The sequence below is a fragment of the Vigna umbellata genome, chromosome 5 (assembly GCF_029865625.1).
Source record: "Vigna umbellata cultivar VRB3 chromosome 5, Vumbellata_1.0, whole genome shotgun sequence".
Lineage (NCBI taxonomy): Eukaryota > Viridiplantae > Streptophyta > Magnoliopsida > Fabales > Fabaceae > Vigna > Vigna umbellata.
The window spans coordinates 33,780,085-33,804,478 of NC_142169.1; the positions used below are offsets into that span (position 1 = coordinate 33,780,085).

The following is a 24,394-nucleotide window of genomic DNA, read 5'->3' on the forward strand; positions in this document are numbered from 1 at the left end:
AAGATGTATGTTGCATTCAGTAATCGAAAAATATGACAGTGAAAAGAGATTATATATATGAACTGGAAAGTTATCTAATAAAACTTCTAAAGATGGTTGCAGACTATTGATACACTGTAGTAATGCAGACTCAAGTTATTTAGTGAAGAAAAGAGACAAGAAGAAGCATGAAACAACTAGTGTTATTGATCGGTAAAATATTATACAAAAGTTGGAAAGTTCATTTATATACACAGCAAAACACAACATAAAAAGAAAACCAACAAACAGATTCTGATATTGTTGTTTATTATCAATTATTGAAAACTAATTATTGCTAAGATCCCCACAGAATATGGGAATAGGTGCCTGGAATTCCCAACTTGGATTTAAATGGACGAAAATTAGTATGTTTTAAAGCTTTTGTGTAAATGTTAGAGACTGTGCGGAAAATGTTAGAGAAAATCATTGACCCCAACCCAATTTGAATCGTTAAAATTACCGTTAGAGAAAAGTATATACCTGGAAATTACGTTAATTCTAGCTTAACGGTATTCTTGTGCGTGAAAATACTTCAAGATTTTTCTAATGAAATAACATGATTGTGAATATTTTAAAAATCTTACTAGTTTCAGTAGCCTTTAGAAATTGTCATAAGTATATATCCTTGTGTTTGGATTTGTTTTCTTATTATTATAAATCATCAGCCTTTTAATTGTTCAAAATTACCTGTTTTCTTAATCACATTGATGGCCAAAAATACTTCAAACGTATCATGTTGTTTTATACATTTTTTTGGACCCTTACGGTTTAAAATGGCATCCATAAATTGAGCTTAAGATTATCATCGTGCATTGTCAATATTCATAAATCTATTGTACTTTGGTTTTTAACTCTTTCTTCATAAATTCTTCACTATTTTTTTTTTATCAATGACATTATCTTTTGAAACTTTATTTGTGTTTAAATATATTATGAGTCATTGAAGGAGCTAGTTTAAATGTTGCCTCTAATTTATCTATCTTTCTTAATTTTGAGTCATTGAAGGAGCTAGTTTAAATATATTACTTAATTCTTAGTTTGATTTAATTTATAATATGAATTGATTGACTTTAAGTGTACATATTTTTAGAACATAAAATTAAAGTGAAAGAAAATTAAATTCATAGAAACGTCCACTTTGATAATTGGGAAGTAAAAGTTGAAAATAAAAATAAAAGAAATGAATAATATTGGATGTAAATTGGATCCAATATTATATTTTTTTAATTCTTTTGGTATCGTAAATTAGTTTTAAATTTGAGTCTACACACTATTAGTTTGTATATTTATTAAAAGAGAATTAGCGATAAAAAAATATTTTTAAGTTTATATTAAAATCAATCTTAAAATAACTTATAAGTTTAGAAAGTTAATGTGTTTATGAAAATATAAATATAGACTTTATAAAAATATAAAGAATAAAACATGTGGTAAAAATAGAGTAAATTATCTAAAATTATAAAGGATATATGAATAAATATATGAAGTTGACTTATTAAAAATATAAATTAATGTAAGGGATAAACTGATGTAATATAAAATATTAGACTCGTCTAATTAATATATTAACAAAATCTTATTTAATTAATATATTTTTTGGTATTGTAAATTAGTTCTAGTAAAGTGATAGTCTTGATTCTTATTATAAACAACTTTGAACTGACTTTTAACTGTGCAGTGTTTGAGTGATTTGTTATGGTAATTTTAATTAACTGTTAGATTATTCCTTGGTTTTTTAAAAGTACGTTTACCTTTGTCTTAATTCATTTTTTTTTTCATATCTCTTATTTATATTTGGTTTAGCCATATTTTATGCTTACAAATTTAGTTTGTTTTCATAATTCTCTAAGTTTTATTTTGCTTGTTTTGTCATTCTTGACTTTTAAAAATATTTACATGGAGTTGTTTTTCATTTGAGACCTTGTACCATGAATTGTGCTCCCAAAAGATTAATAATCACTTTCAACTAGAGATTGAGTAAAAATCGAGTGATCTACCTATTTTACTATACAAAGACTAGTAGTTGGCATTAAAAATTGCATTGTTTTCTAACTTATTTGTTATGGTTTTGCTAGTCATATTTTCATCAAGTTTTTTTTTCTAGAAAAATGCCAAGAAGTTTCTCCTCTCCTATTTTCCAATAAAATAACTTTTGCCACACAAATTAAAGAGTTAACAAGAGAAAGTCATAAGAGACGAGGTTGAAGAAGGAAAGAGAAATTCTGATGAAGAGAGAAAATTGATGGATGAAGAAAGGAGGTAAATGGAATTAGCCAAGAGAAAGACTTCAACACTTTTTTTTTTTTATTGATGTCAAGATTAAGATAAGGATGAGCTAATGATGAAAAAAAGGCATAGGAGACAAGGTGGTCATAAGTATTTTTATCAATAAGGACAAATATATTAAAAAAACAATTGAATTATTTCAATATGTATACGACTGATATACACAAAGAAGAAAATAATAATTGTCACTTTTATATGAACATTTTTCCTATTTAACCTTACTAATACATGTAGTTATATTTATGTAAATTGTTAGGCATAACATTGATAAATCAACCATTAAAAAAATCACTTATTATCCTCACAAAATTAGATAGCCCACTGAAATAAACCTAATTAGTAGATTATACAATTTAATATTTGATCAGAATCTTCATTAAATCTGATAAAGTAGAGAGAAAAGAAGTAGAAACATGATTCCTACAGAAAGAGAAAATAAATAATGAGATGGAAATATGGAAAAGATGAATAATGGTTTCGTGTAAGTAGTGTCTGCATAATAGTTGTTAATTAATTAAGTACAGGAAATTATTTTAGCATGCCTACCTAATTGCAGGGTCTGCAGAGTGAGAGAGTACTGTCATAGATCAATTTAATAAGTGCTTTCCAGAAAATCAAAAGGTGAGTGATGTATGCATGTGTTCAACATTTATTGAACGTGACATGACACTTGCTAATCAACCATGTACCTTTGCTAATTATTTTTTATTAAAAAATTAATGCGTTGAGAGAGAGAAGTAATTCCACACAGGAAAGTAGATAATGTCATGTTCCAATCCAATTGACGTGAGAAATTCAAATCATATTTTATGTGCAAAAGACAAATGTGTAAAAGCATATTAGCCTTCAAAACGAGTATGTCATAACTGTTGCCGTCGGGAAGTTTCACATGAGTCCACGAGTGATAAGGTGAATTACATTTATAAATTTTATTTGTTAAATTTAAAATTCACTTTTAATATTATATTAGAATTATTGTTAGAAAGGTCTAATTTTACATTCGAAATATATATATACCTAGTTTAGGTTTAAAGTTAACTTTAACAATTAATATAAAACACATAAACATTTTATATTTATTTAATATTATTTTTTTCATTTTATTTTTTAATATATAAAATTTACTTTTAATTATTTATTTGATGTTTTCTTTTTTATTTTTTATAATTATTTTATTTTTATAATACGTGTCACATACATTGAAATATATATCATCCTCTTTACTTGACTTTTTGTCAAGTGGTCACAAATATCACTCACGAATTCAACCACATCTACTACTGCTTATCATAGTATAATACAATGTTTAAGCATTTTCTAAACATAAGATTCATGTATATTTAAATTATACTATGAAAGCACAAAAAATAAAATAGTGTTGTCTGATTTAATTTTTTTTCTTTCAAATTTTAGTCTTTTGTATTTGTTCATAAGTTTTAAAATATAAGTTCACTCCTTGCATACAACTTTGGGCTAGTTAAATGTGACGTAAAAGAAAAAATAATCTTAAAGAGTGACCAATTAATAGTGCCATTCACATATTAAAAACCAAATAAAAATGAAATGAGTAAAATTTTGTAATCTAGAAGTTTAAAATAACTTATGGCAACTACTTCGATAAGCATTTTTAATATTTAAGGTAATCTAAAGATATTATAAATAAACCCTTCTCAACATAGTCTTGGATAAAATAGTTAGCAAAAACTGTACCTAATATACAAACGCGGCCCAATTGAAAAACTAGGAACAAATGTTTGGGAATGGCTAATTACACTCCCAACAATCCCTTTTGGCTGTCTGCTAAAGTGTATAACAAAAATGGATGCCAGTTATTTTGGTAATGAATAATCCTGAATCATAAATTCTGGTGTGGAAGACAAGAAAAAACACCTTAGATGAAGAAAATAACAAACAAGAAAAAAAAACCAGTAACATTATTTCTATCTACTCGGTCCAAACAGGTCTAATAACGATTTGAATGTTTCACTCTACACCTCCAACCTTTTTTATCTTACATTTCTGATTTTCCAAACTACCTTCTAATTAATTAATTAGAAGAAGTAATTATTATTAATTAAAATTGAATGAAGTATTGAAATTCTACTCCTCATCTACGAACATCCACCCCCATTTGATCAAAAAATAAAATTTAAAAAATTTAAAAATGTATACATCAATATGAAAATTCAACCTGAGGAATTTCGGATCTCTTAACATCTGATTGTGTACAACTGATGTATGTTCTGGGAAAAGATGCTTTTCGCAAGGAAAATGTTATTTGGACAACAAAAGTTTGACACAATTTTGACAACGGCGACGTGGCAGCTGTGCATTGGCTCAGTGAATTGAAAACAAACCAGAAAAAACCCAAAATACCCCTCACCCCGGTTCACTGAGCCAATGCACAGCTGCCACGTCGCCGTTGTCAAAATTGTGTCAAATTTTTGTTGTCCAAATAACATTTTCCTTTTCGCAATTCGGGATATGATGTTTTAAACTCCAAAGCCGATCCTTACTTGTAAAATATTTTTTTTATATATTATTTACTGTTTTGTTATATTGTATTATTTAATGCTTACATGTTTTTTAAATTTCTGTTTGGCATATTAAATTTCTGTTTTATTATATTAGTTTAAAATTTTTAAAATCTTTTATTATATTATTTTCAAATTTCTGTTTTGCATACGTAAAAGTTTGTTTTTTAAATCTTTTATTATATTATTTTAAAATTTAAAAGTTTGTTTATTTTGAATCTAAAAGTTTGTTTATTTTGAATCTAAAAGTTTATTAGATTAATTTAAAATAGTTAATTATGTTATTTTTTTAATGTTTAAATAGATTATCTGTATGAATATTTTAAATTTATTAAAAATATAAATTTATTTAAAATTTATATAAAAAAATTATAAAAATTATTATGTAGTTTTAAGTATTATTATCTTCTTGGTATTTTTATTTTTAAGTTTATTAGATTATTTTTTGATTTTATAATTTAATTATATATGTTTAATTTATGCTAATAATTTTTAATTTTGTTATAATATAAATTGTATAACTTCTTTTAATTTATTTAAAGAAATATGTGTGCTCACACTTGTACACGAAAAAGTTGTTTTCAAAAGGAATCTTTGAGCATTTCTTTTTTCATTTTTTTAAATATTAAATAATTTTAAATAAGTGTGATTTGAGAATTATTTAAAAATTTAAAATTACATGAAGAGGTTGGAGGTGGAGGATGAAATCCTAACGTTTTTAGCGAGGGAGTACTAGTCTATCTAAATTCTGTTACTATGATAATTTATTATATCTTTCTCTTATATTATTATTACTATTATTTTTATTATTTTATTGTTTTATTATGTACTAGTTTTACATATGTGCTCCCACGCTTTATTAAAAGAGTTTATGGAGAATGAGAAAAATAATAATAAATATTTTTAAGTTTATAATTAAGTTTTAAATAAAATTAACTTTAAAAATAATTTATAAGTTTAAGAAGTCAATATATGTATTAAAATATGAATAATAGACTTTGTAAAAATATAAAGGATAAAACATGTGCAAAAATAAAGTAGACTCTCTACAAGTGTAAAGGATATGCATAACTATATAGAGTTGACTCGTTAAAAATACAAATTAGTATATGAATAGATTAATGTAATGTGTGTTGCTAGACTTGTTTAATCAATGCATTGGCAAACTCATTCAACATGTATTGTTAGACTCATCTAATCAATATATGGACACACGTTTATTGTGTATTGTTAGACTCATCTAATTACTATATAGACAAACTTGTCTAATCATATAATGGATGTCATCTAATGTGTATTAATAGATTTATCTAATATGTGTATAAGCATACTTGTCTAACGTATATTATTAAACTGGTATAATTAATGCATGGAAAAACTTGTCTAATGTGCGTTGCAAAACTCACCTCATAAGTGTATGAACATACTCATACAATGTGTCTTGCAAGACCTGTGTAATTTTTTTGTTATACTCATTTGATAAATGTATAAACAAAGTCGTCTAGTGGTATTGCAAGATTCATCTAATCAGTGAATGAACAAACTTTTCTAATGAGTATTAATAAACTCATATAATTTGTGTGCATAAAGACTTGTTTAATATATATATATATATATATATATATATATATATATATATATATATATATATATATTGTTAAAGTCATCTAATTTTTTTGCTTTGTTCATCTAATTAATGTATTTACAAACTTATCTGATATTTTTTGTTATATTCGTTTAATCAACATATAAAATGAATTGTCTAATATTTTTTTATACTCGTCTAATTATTTTATGAAGAGTCTCGTGTAATTTTTTTGCTATATTATTATAACCAATATATGGAAAGACAAGTCTGATGTGTGTTGCTGGACTTGTCTAATCAATACATCAATAAACTTGCCTAATATGTATTGTTATACTTGTTTAATCAGTGTATGAACATACTCGTATAATGTGTATTGTTAAACTCGTATAATGAATGTATATTCAGACTCATGTAATGTGTATTGTAAGACTCGTCTAATTAATGAGTGAACAAACTCGTATAATGTTTATTAATAAATTTGTCTAATTTATGTATCGACAAACTTATCTAATGTATACTACAGGATTTTTCTAATCAGTATATAAACATACTCGTCTAGCAACATATCTAGTGTTTGTTATTAGAGTCGCTTAATTAGTATATCGACATAATTGTCTAACCAATGTATGTGTTGACTCATTTACTTGTATTGCAATTAATGAATGGACAAACTCCTCTAATGTGTATTAATAGACTCATATAATTTGTATATTCACAAACAAACTTGTGCAATGTATAAAATCAAAGTTGTCTTATCAGTGTATGAAAAAACTCGTTTAGTGCTTGTTAGACTTATTTAACTAGCATATGAACTAATCGTGTAATGCGTATTTCTAGACCTTGTTTAATCAATGTGTGGAATGATTTATGTAATTTCTTTGGCTATACTTGTCTAATAGTTGTATGGAGAGAATCATCTAATGTATATTTTTTAACTTGTTTAACCAATGGATTGACAAAATGTATATTTTTTAACTTGTCTAGTCAATGCATTGATAAACTCGTTTAATATTTCTTTTACTCTTCTAATCACTGTATGTATAGACTCGTCTGATGAATGTGTGGAATGTCACATCTAATGTTTTTTGTTATACTGGTCTAATTAATGCATGGACATACTCCTTTATTGTATATATTGTTATATTCATATAATGTTTTTTACAATATATATCCACTATATGTTACTAGACTCGTAGGATCAATGTACGTTTAATATATATTTTTAGACTCAAATAATAACAATATAAATACATTAGAGCTATATATTTTAAAATAGAATAAAAAATATATACTTTAAATATAAGTTATTCTTTAATAATTTTTAAATGACTAATTAATTAGAAGTTATAAAAGAATAAAATTAGGTTTAATAGCCTTTTTTGTCTCATTTGCTTATTTTTCTCAATTAGGTCATTCTTTTAAAAGTGTGTCAAATTGAACTTTACTTTTGTGTCAACGTCGTCTCTTCCGTTAAATACTCACAAACAGCGTTAACTTTTTATTCTCTCTCCTTTAGTTTTTTTAACATTGCAGCTTTTGTCAGTTTTTGTAGCATAAAATGATTAGTTCTCATTTAAAAATAGGTTTAATCCTTTTCGACATCCCTATTTATGTACGAATGTCTCAATTGGGTCCTCGTTTTTTAAAGTGTATCAAAATGGTCCTTAATTTTGAAAATTGATATCAATTGAGTCCTTTCCGTTAAGTTGGCTGGACGGCGTTAAAAAAATTGATGAGTGGATGCTGAGATGACGAACGAACGCTCGTCCACCAGCGAACGAACGCTCGTCCATCAGCGAACGAACGCTCGTCGACCACCGAACGAACGGTCGTCCAGCAGTAAGAGGTCGACGAGCGTTCGTTCTCTGGTGGATGAGCGTTCGTTCGCTGGTGGACGAGCGTTCGTTCGTCATCTCAGCATCCACTCATCAATTTTTTTAACGCGGTCCAGCCAACTTAACGGAAAGGACTCAATTGATATCAATTTTCAAAATTAAGGACCATTTTGATACACTTTAGAAAACGAGGACCCAATTGAGACATTCGTACATAAATAGGGATGTCGAAAAGGATTAAACCTTAAAAATATTATAAAAACAACATCACTCTTAATTCATATATTATATAAAACTATATTATATAATATATAAACTCGTAATCTCCACCTTCTTTTATTTATATATATATATATATATATATATATATATATATATATATATATATATATATATATATATTAACTTAATACATTATCCTATGCAACTAAACAGATCTTAGATCTCTACTTTTATTCACAGCACAAATATACTTCTAACCCTTTTTTTTAATAAAATAATTCCCAATCCAAAAGACCCAAAAATTCCGGCTTTTGCACAAAACTAGGCAAATATGCCATCTTTATTACCAAAATAGGCAAATTTTGACCCAAAGTGAAGTCGTGGGGGGCCAAAACGACTTCAATTGAAGAAGTCGTGCCCCCCTGCACGACTTCACCCTGTTCATTTGACCAGGGTTGAAGTCGTGCACCCCAAAAACGACTTTAGGGTATGTAATCGATTACCACACATGTTGTAATCGATTACCATACCGTTTTTAATAAAAAAAATAAAAAAAAATTGAAATCGTAGGGGGGGTTCACGACTTCAATAAGAGAAGTCGTGCACCCCACCCCCAACACAACTTTACTTTCTTATTATTTTTAACTTTAATTAATTAAAATCATTTACAATTTCTAAAAAATATTTTTAAATGTATTTAAAATAATTAAAATTATATCTAATTAATAATAAAAAATTTCAATATTATTAAATAAATAAATTTCATACTTTTAATTATTTTTGTAATTAAATTAAACTTTTTATAAAAGAATTTCAATTAAATAATTTATAACTATAATTATCTAATTAAAAATTCAAAAAAAATTATATTTTATTATAATTTATTGTTTTTAATTTTTATTATTATAGTATATTTTTTTACAAAATTATAATTAATTAATAATAATTTCTTTCCTTATAAACTATTTAAATTAATAAAATTATTAAATATAAACTAATTAAATTAATAAAAAGATTAAATAACTAAAATCTAAAATCGTGGAGGGGGTTAACGACTTCTTGAATTGAAGTCGTGCTCCCCCACACACTTTCACTTTATTACTTTTTTTCATTTAAAATGATTTATAATTTTTAAATTATATATTTATTTAAAAATTATATAATTTTTAAATCATCTTTAATTATTTTAAATACATTTAAAAATATTAATAATTAAAGTTTTTTAATATTATTAAATAAATAAATTTTATACTTTTAATCATTTTTGTAATTAAATTAAATTTTTTATAAAAGAATTTTAATTAAATAATTTATAACTATAATTATTATAATTATCTAATTAAAAATTCAAAAAATTTTATATTTCATTATAATTTATTTTTTTAATTTTAATTATTATAGTATATTTTTTTACAAATTATAATTAATTAATAATAACTTTTTTCATTATAAATTATTTATGCATTTTAATTTATGTAATTATAATAATAATAGTTATAAATTATTTAATTAAAATAATTTTAAAAAATGTGATTAATTTTTTAACAAAAATAAGTTTATTTATTTAATAATATTTAGAAACTTTAAATATTAATTATATATAATTTTTAATATTTTAAATACGTTTAAATATATAATTTAAAAATTATAAATCATTTTAAATAAAAAAAAGTAATAAAGTGAAAGTGTGTGGGGGGAGCACGACTTCAATACAAGAAGTCGTTAACCCCTCCACGATTTTAGATTTTAGTTATTTAATCTTTTTATTAATTTAATTAGTTTATATTTAATAATTTTATTAATTTAAATAGTTTATAATGAAAGAAATTATTATTAATTAATTATAATTTTGTAAAAAAATATACTATAATAAAAAAAATTAAAAACAATAAATTATAATAAAATATAATTTTTTTTGAATTTTTAATTAGATAATTATAGTTATAAATTATTTAATTGAAATTCTTTTATAAAAATTTAATTTAATTACAAAAATAATTAAAAGTATGAAATTTATTTATTTAATAATATTGAAATTTTATTATTATTAATTAGATATAATTTTAATTATTTTAAATACATTTAAAAATATTTTTTAGAAATTGTAAATGATTTTAATTAATTAAAGTTAAAAATAATAAGAAAGTAAAGTTGTGTTGGGGGTGCACGACTTCTCTTATTGAAGTCGTGAACCCCCTACGATTTCAATTTTTTTTTATTTTTTTTATTAAAAACGGTATGGTAATCGATTACAATACGTGGTAATCGATTACCATACCCTAAAGTCGTTTTTGGGATGCACGACTTCAACCCTGGTCAAATGAACAGGGTGAAGTTGTGCAGGGGGGCCACGACTTCTTCAATTGAAGTCGTTTGGGTCCCCCACGACTTTCCTATTTTCGTAATTTTGGTTGAATTTGCCCATTTCGGTAATATTAAAGGCAAATATGCCTATTTTGGTGCAAAAGCCCAAAAATTCCTCCCCTGCCAAGACAGCCATGGACCCATGGCAGGACCACCTTCACCCTTCTTCACCTTCTCTTTCCACGCGAGACAGCCATGGAGCAGCACCAACCTTCGAGCATCCTCCACTGGACAGAAGTCATCGTATTACGTGTTCGATGTCGGTGGCATCATCAACACCACCGACACCACCTTCTTCTTCACCTTCCAAAAACGTGTAAGGCTTCTTTCTCCTCTTCCCCATTTTCTCTACTTGGATTGACAGAAGTCGCGACTTTATTTTCGATCATGGCCATGACCAGGATGGCACAACATCAGCGTTGGATTAAGAGCTTTTCCGTTGTCTATTTTGGGGCCTATCTGACTCTAGACCAGTTGCATTGTTTCAAAATCTCAAGGAGAATGGTTGAAGATAGGATTGAAAATGAAGGCCAACATGGAGGTCTATGTTGTGGTGGAAGAAGACGCAAAATGAGTTCTTTGTTTTGCATTATGAGGTGTGAGATTAAAGAAGAAGAGTAAGAAGAAAAAGACTGTGTTGAGCGTGTGTAGTTAAAGGAGTAGATGAAACGTTTGTGTTATTGCTGCAGTGAAGAAATGAATAATGTTTTTCACGTTTTAAGCGATGACAGATTGGTCTGCTATGCTTTGCAAAACAGAAAGGTCTATTGCATTGTAGAAAAGAAGAGAGAAAAAAAAAGAAAGTTAACGTCGTTTGTGCGTATTTAATGAGGGATGACGTTGACGCAAAATTTACTAAGTGAAGACCAATTTGACACACTTTTAAAAGAAAAGACTTAATTGAGAAAAATAAGCAAATCTAAGAACAAAAAAGGCTATTAAATCATAAAATTAATAGTGAAAAATAGTATAAACAAATTAGTTTAAAAATAAAATAAAAAGATAAAAAAGTTACATAAATACTATGCATATATAGTAGGAAAATAAATATAAATAAACAAAATTAGAAAATAAAAAAATGGAAAAACAATAAAATAATTTGATGTGGCAGCAAAATAAATATAAATAAAAAGAAAATTTAAAATGTCAATAAACTAAAAAATCAACTTTTGAGACACTTATCAATAAAATAAACATGGCTAATAAAATAATTTTTCTAATATATTCTTTTCGTATATTATAATAGATAATAGAAAAAAAAATAACTTTTATGCACATGTAACAAAATAAATATAAATTAAAAATATCAATTGTCTAAAAAATTAATTTAACACTTTTCAACATGGATAATAGAATAATTTTCTTAGTATATTATTTTCTTATATTATAATAGATATAATAGATAGATATAAAATATTAACAGATTTGATGAACCTATTAATCCTTTTATATATATATATACAGTATTCTATAACATGAAAGATAACTTTACTAAATACTTCATAACTCATATTGACTTAAATATAAAAAAAAATTATAGGTAAATATTTCCTAATTTCGTTAGAAACTCGATCCTTTATTAAATAGCAACTTGTCTTTCGTAGCATCAAGGTTCAAAATCATCACAATCTTAAAGCATATTCTAAACTTAGATGCCTTAGAGAAAAAAACTGAAAAACGATGACATAGATACATTTAGAAACTAAGAAAAACGATATCAGTAGTTAATATTATATGTTGAACTCTTAGTGTATAGTCCTTTCGTAAAAAACAAAAGCTATTAATTTCCTACTTTTTTTAGAGCTGTAAACTTTCAACATAAACTAAGTCCTGGAAATTGGGTACTTTTGAAAGAAAAATAAAATATAGAGAGGGAACAATGAAGGAGGTGTGTTCAGCAATTACCCAAATGACTTTAGTCAAAATCATGATAAAGTCCAATTCTTGGTGCAAGTGTTTAGAGGTCCGTAATAAGTGTGTTGCTTCCACCATTTGAAGATGCAATTTTATACAAATAAATGTAAGACTTTTAACTATCACCTACTCACATCATTCAATAAACCATCGCTTTAATATAGCAATGGTTGTTCAACCCTACCTTCACCAATCTTAGGCCAACACAAAAGCAAAATCCAACGTCTTGGTCCTTGATTTTGACATGCAAGAACTTACAACCAATGAACTACCCACAACAACTCAAGGATACGGCCCTATCAAATGCTGAAACACGAAATTCTTTAAACAACACTATGTCATTCAAATTTGATTCTTCATTCCATGAAAAAGGGTAAATCTCTTAAGTAAATATTAAAATCTTACGAAATTTATGGATGACACTTGATTCATAAAAAAAAAAACACCCCTCGTAAAAATTTAAAGCCAAATCATAATTGAAATCACATAAAATAAAACATGCCCCTTAATTGTGTTAAAAGGTAAGCATGATAGCAATATATCTCGAAAGCAACAGTGATGTTTATTATTTGATTGAAGATGTGATAGATAATAGATATCAAGAGTAAAAGTAAAAATTCACCGATTAATAACCATAATCAAATTATTAAATGAGTAAAATTATATTAAACGAAAAAGTAAACGTGTACTGAAGAGTATACTAAAATAATATATTAAAAATAATTTTAAAGATATTGAGGTTATTATATAAAAATTAAAACTGAGCATGGAATGTGAATAGTGTGGTAATGCATGGATGACATGAACATCAACCGCATCCATGTATGTTGGTTACGCTGTATGTATCCGTGTGATGTTTTGTCGATAGTGTACATGGAACTTCATTGCCTCTGCAACCAACACACACCATAGCTCAGCATTGTCGGAAGGGTCGAGAAAAGACAATTTTTAAAAAATATATATACACAAAAATATGACATGAAATAGAAAAAAAAAAGTTGTGAGAGAAATAAATATGAAAAATATGTAAAATTTAGTAAGTTGGTTCTCATTAAATTAGTCTCTGTCAATATGCTTGTTTTCACTTTAAAAGTACAGATTGTTAAAAACATCATGGTCATAGTATTATACTATATGCTTGAGAAAATACGTATTATTTAAGAGTAAAAGTACTTATAAATTATGGAATTGATCCGAAATCTTAAAGAGTGTAGGGTTTTATAACGGAATGGATATGAAAAGAAAGTTAGAATTAAATAATGAATGGTTAAAAGCAAAAAGGAAAGAGGTTAATAAATAAATATAATAAGATGATAAGATGAGAAAGGTAAAGAAAGTAGGAATGAGAAAAGGTGAAAGGTGTTGCTTAGCAGACATATGATAAAGAGGGTTGGTTTGTTGTCATCTTCTCCTCCCTCAATCTTTCTTATACTTTTCCAATATCACATATCCCTCTCATTAATTCTGCAATTTGATTTTAGACAATATTTTTGTTTTCTTCTACAAAAGAATTCAAAAAAATACATATTAAGTGTTGGAGTTTTTTAAAACCACTTCAAAGTCCCCCCTGAATTTTATCTCTTAATTATAAAGACTTTTTTTTTATTTATTTATATATGCACTTGTTTCATGTGATTGTTCTAACGTTTTTCAATTATTATTATTATATTTATCTAATTCAAAATATATTCAAATACGAGGTTTGTATAAAATATTAATATCTTAAAATCAGAAAAAAAAATCATATTTATGATAATATAAATAAAATATAAGGAATAATAAACTAAATCAGTTATTATATATGTTAAATATGTTATTATATTTTGAGTTTATCTTATTCATCATTATATTAAAAAAAATCTATAAATACATATTATCACATAAAGTATATTAACTTAATAATTATTTTTCACTCCTATATTCACAAAATATTTTTTACTGGTTTGAGTGTCCAAGCTATTGTACTCCTTGTTACAGATGAAGCTAGTTCACCTCAAATGACTCATTTTCGGTAAGAACATTTATTATTCTTTACTCTTTGAACATTAAGTTTTCTTTTATCATAACAATTTTGAAGTAACATGGTGTAAAATATTTATAGTATGAGTTAAAAATATAATTATCATAGTTTTTACCATATTAATCATAGTTAATTTTCATATTTGTACCTAATTAACCCACATTTATGATAATATTATATTTTTAACTATCTAAAATAGGCTAAAAAAACCAAAGATCCAAGTATGAAATTCACGTAATATAATATATCTTATTCTTAGGTTAAAAAAGGCTGTAAACATATGTCACCACATTTTATTAAAAATACTCACCCAAAATCTTTTGCTAATTTGAGAATCCAAAAATATTTGTTTATAGACTTCTTCTCGTATTGATTTGAAATTATGCGATATCGTATCATTTGTCATCATTTAAATATTTTTAAATCTATAAAATAAAAAACTATAATAACAAAAGTGTATCATATGACCAGACGATCATCACAGTCCATAAACTCCACATGACCAGACGGCCAACAAAGAAGACAAAGTTGTCGGTCGGGCCGGCCGGCCTCCTAAGCCCAAATGATTAATGTTAAGGAGATTAAAGTAAATCACGTTTAAGGGTATTGGACGGAGATTGAGCCGAGATTAAAATATTGCTAATCATAAGCCCATGCCCGAAAACTATAAATATAAGTCAAAGGTAAATAGAGGCAATTACTATGCATTTATTACTGTCATTGTCATATTAGATTACCGGACAGTTCAATTACTGACTTTGGCATCGGAACATCTTTAACAGGTACACCCCGACCGGGCGAACAAACAAGAGACCCACGAACCAAGACCGAATGGCGAGGAAGGACAAATTGTGAAGGTACTTAGTAACTCAGTCCTATAACCGAAACAAAAAGTCTTAATTTTTCTAAAAAAACATTGCTTTTTTACATCTTCAAATTTTACCTGATTTTTTATATCAAAAGCCTTTTTTCTTTTTTAAATTCCAATTGATTATACCATAAGAGATTGATATGATGTCAACAAAAAATATATAAGTTAGCTTTCTTTTATCTTATAAGAGTAATCATGTTAAATAAAAAAACAGAAGAAAATAACACAATATTATGAAAAGGAAAGATACACATGTTTTATGGTATAATAATAACACTGCAAAAATAATTTTTAGAAACTAAATATATTTAAAATTAAATAATCTTAACATTTTCTATTATATATCTATAACATAAAAATAATCATACCTTGACAATGAATTAATATTCCCATTTTAGCCGAGATTATGCTGAAAATTATATATTTAATAAATTAATTGTAAATTATTTTCTCAAAGAATACAGTGGTGAAAAAAATAGTGGACATAAAAGTACATTTTATATAATTATTTATTTTTTCTTCTTTTTCATTCATTCATCCAAACAAATGGAGAAAACATAATTTAATCGTTAATCCAAGTATAAGTATTTTAATTAAAAAAATATGTACATTTTTGTTATCTTGATAAGTTATTACTTTTGAGGTGTAAGTGATCCAATGGAAGATGAAGAGAAGTATTAACTAACAACTGAGTTTTGTAAGTCTGACACTCACTCAACCTTTTCTCGGATCTCACACAGCATTGTCAGAAAAGTGTCATGTTTTGATGAAAGTCACGCGTCATTTCAAAATTAACCTGACTCTTTATTGTATATTTCTTTATCAATTTAGAATTTAATTAAAAGTATTATGTTTTCTTATGATTAGACATCAATGTAACTTTGGCGCAAACATAATTATGTTTTATTGAAATTGACATTTTGATTACCGCAACCTATACCCAAACAAGCTTTTTATCTATGTGATGAAGAATATATGCCATCTATTGTTAGTGGTGGCAATACCACTTTTAGCTTTTAAAATAAAGAAGCATTTGTTTGAAAAAGTAATAATAAAAGAAAAAGACACTTAGAAGAACAACCTTTTGGAAGCAAATTTATATGAATGTGTATCAGTGTGAGTGCATGATGATGATGTAAGAGAGCATATTACATGACACATTACCATGATGTTCCATAACCGACCCCTCAAGGTCCCAACACAAAATTGAGTCATTCTTCTCACTCTTCTTCTGTGTAAATGTACAATGTTCTCCTTTATATGCAATGTGAACAGCAAATCATGATCTCAGACAAGGTCTGAGGATTCTGCACCATTAAAAAACCTACACAATCATAAAAGAAGGAGAAGGAGAATTCTGTTGAATGATGGGAATCTATCCTTCTTCTGCTGATGGTGTACGATCAAAATCTTCAATTCTTTTAGTTTTTCTTCTGAATCTTCATCATAGTTATTTCTTTCTATGATCATGGGTCTTCGACATCAACATCCTTTCATGCGAAGTTTTAACCCTTATGTTTTTATTTTTAGGATATTTTTTTTCTTATAATTTTGTTTCATTGCAGGGAGTTGTTCAGGAATAAGAAACAGAACAGGTTGCAGTTATAGAAAATCATAACTTATGCAAAGGGGAATAGCAGAATCTGATAAGGAAATAAAAGGAAAAAAAGTATTACAGTTTGATCTTTAAACTGAGGTATGAAATGTTTGAACTTTTTTCTGTTCTGTTCTCCGTAATGGTTGGAATTTTATTTATACCTCTCTCATGTTCTATTTTTAAAGATAACTACAATATATGCTCATTACATTATCACTCAAGCTTCTTTCCAAGAGTAAAAAAAGTGTTCCAATTTGATCCATAGTGAGATATGGTATGATCTAAATTTATCATTTGAAGAAATGCATTTTATGTGAATTATGACTATGCAAAAAGAGTACTGTTACACCAGTTTCATTACTATAAAATTAAAGTACTTGTATCTTAGGAATACATTTTAACAACTTTTTCAGTTTGTTAATCCCAAAAAATATATGGAAAATGATATTACTTGTTCTGTCTTTTCTCCAGAAATTATTTTACAGTGCAATACAGGGCAATACAGTTCAATTTATTTACAGAAAAAATGCATAAAATAAAATAAGATAGCAAAGTAATTAATATTAAATTTTCAGTGACCTTCAATCTAGAGGGTTTTTGGACAGAAAAGATTATAAAAACAGAAATATTACAAAAGCTGTAACTGACAGTGAGGTTGTAGTATGTAGAATAAGGTTATCACTGTAATATGTTCCATATTTCTGGTTTTCCCCTCTCTTAACATAGACTTGAGATCAACATTCCAGCCTCTCATTAACATATCATGTATGGAGAAAATTAGAGAAAGGTACTCATGTGCTGTAGGAAGAGTGTGCATAGAATCTGAGTAGCAAGCTTAAGTTGTTACAGTTAGAGATAAGGTTCTCTTCATGATATATCCATCTGCAATTTACTTTTGTTCTGCTGCATGTCCCACACCAGTTTTACTTGTAGTGCAGTATTGGACAATCTTTACTGAGGATTCCCAAGTCCCCAATAGTTTTTGGAGAAGCAACTTTGTCCCAAATAGATTTTTCAATTTGGACATGTACTCATTGGGGATCCATGCTGCCTGCATATAATAAGTAGGAATGACAATTTAAAACAGAACGAGTTGGAGCTAGCCTTCCAGTTCTGTTTGAGAATTCATTTTTCCATGAATCAAGTCTAGATTGCAATTTTTCAATAATAAAATGAACTGAGAATTAGTAACCTTCCTTTTAAAGATAGGAAATCTGAGAAACTTAACTAGAGAACTAGCAGTCTCTATGGATGATATAGTCTCCCATCTATTTTTTGTTCTTCAAAGGATATACATAGTTTATCTAGCTCTAGACCCAGTAACACTGATCTTTAAATTGGATTCTTTGCTAAATATATCAGAAGTAGCAGCAATGAGTTTAGTTTGTTTGATAGTTGTTTTTGAGAAAAGAAAAACATCATCCTCAAATGATAAATTTGGATAGGGATCCAAAGCTTCTTTTCTAAGGAATCATTGTGGTCAGAGAAAACTTTTGCATCAAAGAACAAAAAGATAAGGAGAAAGGGGGTTCCCTTGTTTAAGACCCCTAGAAGTTTTAAAATTCTCTAATCTGTTGCCATTCTAAATAATGCACAAAGAAGAGAGGAAATCACACAGTTAGTTGATATTAAAACTATGGAAGCCAAAACTTGTAAGACATCAAAATAAAGCAAAGCCACTTTATCAAACGCCTTCTCAAGGTCAGTTTTATAGACCACTTTTTTTCCTTTGTTTTGTACTTGCTGTGAGTATTCTCTTGCAAAATAATAGTAGTATCCGACATACCAGTATTAATTGCCCAACAACAGAATTTATACGAAGTGAATAAAATAATATATAACCCTTATTTAATGTCTAAAAATCTGTATATGAAGCATATCAGTTATTAACAAAGAATATCACAGACCGAAAAAGACCAACGAAAGCAACAAATTAAAATTCAGTTTCATGAGTCATCCAATCAACACTCTTTCTGGACTTTGAAACTGCATACTACAAGCCTCTGCCTCAAGAATTTCAATCTAACTTAGGAAGCACCTTTGTTATGATATCTGAGTTTTGTTCTTCTGTTTTGCAGTAGATTAATTTCACTTCTCTTTCTCTTTGTGTCTCCCTATGAAAATAAAACTTTATCTTGAAATGTTTGGCTTTGCCATGAAAGCTGGGTTACTAGCAATTGAAATTGAAGTCTGATTGCCTACAAATATAGTTGTGCTATCCTGTTGTTCCATATGCAAATCTGCCTCGAGCTTTGCAATCCAAAGAGCTTGATTAACTGCAGCAGTTGCGACCACATATCCTATTTCTGTTGTAGATTGAGCTATGAACTATTGCTTCTTTGAATGCCATGAAAAGATTCCAGAACCAAAGCTAAAATGATATCATCAACACATCCAGCCCAATCACAATCAGAGTAGCCAAGAAGACTAAAATTTTCAACATATTTCAAAATCAATTGTACCCTTAACATATATAAGAACTCTCTTTGCTGCCCGGAAATGAATTTTACTAGCACAACTCATGTATTTTGATAACAAGTTTACTACATGAAAGATGCCATGTCTTGTTGCAATTGAGTACATTAGGCAGCTTATAAGACTCCTATATAGTTTTTCGTGTACTTTTTCAGCTCCATCTTCCTTGTAAAGATTCTCCTTCTGATTCATTGGAGTTGCAGCTAGTTTGCTCTCTTCCATGTTAAACTTCTTGAGAACTTATTTGCATTTTTTCTTTATAAAGAAATATTTCATTCTGATTTTGATATATACCAATAAAGAATGTCGTTCTTCTAAGGTTGGTCCTTTCGAAAACTTCTCTCGTTTCTTTCTTGAAATTTTCAATCTGCTTACTACTACTCCTTAAAAGTAAGAGATCATCAACAAGTAGGGATATGACAAGTATTTCACCATCAATATTCTTAACATACAAAGACCATAGTTTGGCTTTCTCTGGATAAATGGTTTTGATCTTTAAATCTTTTAGCACATAAAAATAATTATTGGTTTAAACAAATTCGTCAGGTTTAAGGACTCTCCTTGCTTAATAAGAAACTTGGCGCATCCACTTGTTGGATTATTATTATTTTTCTGGGGAAATGAGGATTTCATAGATAAAAAGTAAGCATACACCCTTTCATGACTTAAAGTATCCTTAGTAGAAATGTTATGGAATTGTTTCATACAGTGACTTTGATCAATTGCAAATTCTATGATTTGTTATGATTCATATTTAAATTCTTGCTAATGAGTTATTTCAAATGTAGCAGGGAGAAGATGTGTCAGACTCGCTTGGAACTTTGTCATGAGTCTTCTCTTAAAGCATCCAGAGCATCTTTTATCCCTGAAAGACTTGGTGATATTGTTATACTCTTAATAAGGTTTGGCATAGTCGTGTGCCTTGTTGCCTCCATATCACTCGCTCTCCACTCAGCATTTGCTAAACCAGACCGATGGTTCCCCTTACCGGAGCATATACATACTGTACAGAATACTTCTGTCATTGACAGCGCACCAACAAACATCTCACATATTCTGTTTGGCATCGGTGGGTCATCTAACACTTGGCATGACCGCAGCAACTACAGCAAACTATGGTGGAATCCAAACACCACAAGAGGTTTTGTTTGGCTAGACAAGAAGCCTAAGATTCTGCGTGATGACATGCTAGTGCCATATCAAATCTCAAAGGGCTGGAAGCGGTTCCAGTATGTGCATTCAGCATCTGCAGTTCGGATTTCCCGGATAGTTCATGAGAGCTTTAAACTTGGTTTGCCAAATGTTAGGTGGTTTGTAATGGGAGATGATGATACTGTGTTCTTTACTGAGAACTTAGTTACTGTGTTGAGAAAATATGATCACAACCAGATGTATTATATTGGTGGGAGTTCTGAGAGTGTTGAGCAAGATTTGATGCATTCTTATGACATGGCATTTGGTGGTGGTGGATTTGCAATCAGTTATGCATTAGCTGCTCAACTAGCCAAAATAATGGATGGTTGTCTAAGCAGATACTACTACTTTTACGGTTCTGATCAAAGGGTTTGGGCCTGTGTGAATGAAATTGGGGTGCCTCTTACCAGAGAAGGTGGATTCCACCAGGTATATTCTTTTTCCACTTGTTACATTTGTGTACTTTTTGGTACAACCTATGCACTGATACACATATTTGTATGAAGAAAGAATCATGTTCATGTTTCAGATGTTGTTAGTTCAGCTTAAATGCAAATCTTTGGACTTATCCATGCATAATAAATTTTGTTTATTATGGTCTTTTTCTCTTACAGCTTGACATAAGAGGGGATCCATATGGTCTTCTAGCTGCACACCCTTTGGTACCACTTGTATCACTCCATCACCTTGACCAATTGAACTCCTTGTTTCCCAACCAAACTCAATTTCACTCAATGGAAAAGCTCATCAGTGCATACCACGTTGACCCTGCCCGGACAGTGCAGCAAAGTTTTTGCTATGACCATAAGCATAGATGGTCAATATCCATCTCATGGGGTTACACCATACAAATATATCCATTTTTGTTGATGGCATCAGACTTGCAGATGCCATTGCAGACATTTAGGACTTGGCGAAGTTGGAAAGACGGTCCCTTCACATTCAATACGAGACCAATGAGCTCTGACCCGTGTCAGAAGCCAGCTGTGTTTTTCCTGGATGAGGTTACAGAAGTGGGAAAAAGTGGAAGTGTCACTATCTACAAGAGACACGAAGGCAGTGAAGGGAACTGCACGAGAGAAGGCATTAGTAACGTGGAATTGGAAAGCATTACAGTTTCTGCCTTGAAGCTGGACCCAGAATATTGGAAAAGTGTACCTCTCTAACTCTGTTCGCTCAACACACAATTGAAACAAAGACATCTTTACATTTAGAACATCTTAGCTTGTCATGATTATCATATGCTTGAAGTGAATAGAATTGAATTCCATATATATTTGGAGTTCTAAAGTTGCTGTTAAATTAATCATTTGATTTGGCTGTACTTAACCAGGTACTGCGCAGGCATTGCTGCCAACCATTGGCGGGTGGAAGCATAAACAATGGTAGTATGCATATCAGGATTAGGAAGTGCAGACCTCAAGAAACCATTACTATTTAGGAATCAGATATTATATTTGCTCGGCATAGTGAGAGTAGATTACTACAGTACAGTGAGTCTTATAGGTGTTACCTCTAACATTTCCACCGTTGTACATATATAGTTGTCAAAATATTCATATAGTCTCAACTTTAAATAATAAATCTCTCGGAAAATTTTCTACTTGTTTGTATGGTCTCAAATATCTAGATATGTATTGTTTTCTCTTTGCTTTTTCATATTCTGGCTTCCGTTTTCAATCATGCAAGCACATGTTTCTTATGGACTACAGGAAGACGTTCCTTCATTATGCCTCTTCATTTGATGTGAATGTCTTTCACATTAGAAACCGCCACCGCCTCACCAGTGTTGGGTCTATCGAGAAGGAGGTTCCTTCATCCTTTGTCAGGAAAACTTTCGGTATAGGGATCATTATACCACTGTTGGGTCTATCGAGAAGCATATTCCCTGTGGGTTACACAAACACCAATAACATATGAGTCAACTGTACAAGGGATCGACACCACTTTTTATCCAAAACCTTAAGGCAATGGGTTAATGTCTTTTACCTTTGTATAATATTCTACTTCCTCATTTTAATCCAATGTGAGACTTGGACTCAGAGTTGAATTTCCAACAACCAGCAGTGGTAAAGATGATTCCTCTGTGTATTTTGATGTTGCTCAAGTTTCGATTTTACTTTGGTGAGCCTTTATAAGCAGAGAACTGAACTGCAGACAAAGCAAATGTTTGAATAATGTGCAGAGAATGAAAACTATGGCTCCTAGTCGTCCTGGATAAAACTAGACCTATCTCAGGTGTGCACTATTAAGAACTTAATATTGTGTAATGATGGAATGGTTATCAGTAACAGATGCTCTTTTTTCTCTAACTACATCTTGGATTTCATGGGACAGGTTCAGGATAAGTAAGCCCCGGTGAATGTCGTTTTCCTTGTTCGAAGAACGGTTTTAAGAGGGAGAAGATTTGGTAAGGTGTTGTTTATTCTCTTCTTTTATGACATGCATAGATTTGGTGACGTAACCTGAATAAGTCGTGTTTTGTGGCCAAATAATTTTTTTTCTTAATTGTTGTATTTCCTTCTCCGTTCGACTGTGCAGGCTGATTGTTTACCTTCCTACGCTGGATATTCAAATACTTGTTTTGCTTTGCAGTTTTTTCTACAACTGTCTCACGGATGACCGTTAGAAACTGCCAAAATATCAACTTTGGGATGCACTTCGAAACTAACAGTTTCTTTAACTTCCGAAAACTGTAAATTTGACAGCTAGAAATTACAATATTTTTTGTACTGTGTACTACATCATGGATTGATCCTTGTGATCACAGTTGTGAAAAAAAGAACTAATTTTTTAGATAAAAAAAAATTATGTAGTATTGTAGGAGGTCGCGTGTTTTGCACTTGGAGGATCTAGTTTTTTTGTCATTAGTGAATTATTTGGTTTGATTTATATTTAGTATTTATTTAACTGAGAAAAAGTCTAAGTTTTAAATAAGGTTGGCGTATATAAGTTAAAGTTATATTTTGCAAGCTTATTCATTAATAGTTTGAGTAATCAGAGCAGCTATGCATGCCCAAAGAGTGGTAGTTTATTTATTGATTTACTTGAATATTCTAATTTTGTTACTATTTTATATCTACCACTTATGCAACTTACTAACTCTATTTTTTAAGATCTATAATTTAAACTAATATAACCTTAAAAAATTCATCATCTTTATATCGAAAATTCCATCTTACCCTCATAAGTTATATTTATAGCTGCTACCTTTTTTTTGTTAAATATTAAACTGATGATATGAAGAAAAATAATTCCATGGATAATTAAGTCATAACCAAATTAAATGAAGTATAAACATTACACTGTAAATAAATCAACCTTAAATGAATTAAACTCGATGACTTTTCACAGCCAGAAACTTCCAATATTTGATTGGCCTAGAATCATTCAGACTTCTAGGCAGTTTTAAGAGGAAGAACCCGTAAGCAGCACCATGAAAAACTTCCGGACATGGGGATCTCAACCGAATG

General features: G+C 28.7%; 1 protein-coding gene across 4 annotated transcripts; it reads left to right on the plus strand.

The window, feature by feature from the left end:
* Window positions 1-16,819: 16,819 nt before the first annotated feature.
* LOC124826215 (uncharacterized) lies at window positions 16,820-23,747 on the plus strand. 4 transcript variants are annotated; one of them, XM_047298989.2, is made up of 7 exons: window positions 16,820-17,052; window positions 17,221-17,351; window positions 20,516-21,350; window positions 21,536-22,075; window positions 22,255-23,159; window positions 23,259-23,331; window positions 23,463-23,747. In XM_047298989.2, the coding sequence occupies exons 3-5, from the start codon at window positions 20,526-20,528 to the stop codon at window positions 22,360-22,362; spliced, it is 1,473 nt and encodes a 490-aa protein (XP_047154945.1). In that variant the 5' UTR covers window positions 16,820-17,052; window positions 17,221-17,351; window positions 20,516-20,525; the 3' UTR covers window positions 22,363-23,159; window positions 23,259-23,331; window positions 23,463-23,747. The 4 variants fall into 4 exon arrangements, with proteins under 4 accessions (XP_047154945.1, XP_087971249.1, XP_047154944.1 ...); XM_088115123.1 differs by having other exon boundaries at window positions 20,519-21,350; window positions 23,259-23,336; XM_047298988.2 differs by having other exon boundaries at window positions 20,519-21,350.
* The last annotated feature ends 647 nt before the right edge of the window (window positions 23,748-24,394 follow it).

Bases quoted from the DNA above. Each gene is read 5' to 3' on its own strand.
- LOC124826215 (XM_047298989.2), top strand. From the start codon at position 20,526: ATGTGTCAGACTCGCTTGGAACTTTGTCATGAGTCTTCTCTTAAAGCA. The intron at 21,351-21,535 runs GTATATTCTTTT...TTTCTCTTACAG, and splicing joins GAGAAGGTGGATTCCACCAG to CTTGACATAAGAGGGGATCC. The intron at 22,076-22,254 runs GTACCTCTCTAA...GTACTTAACCAG, and splicing joins ACCCAGAATATTGGAAAAGT to GTACTGCGCAGGCATTGCTG.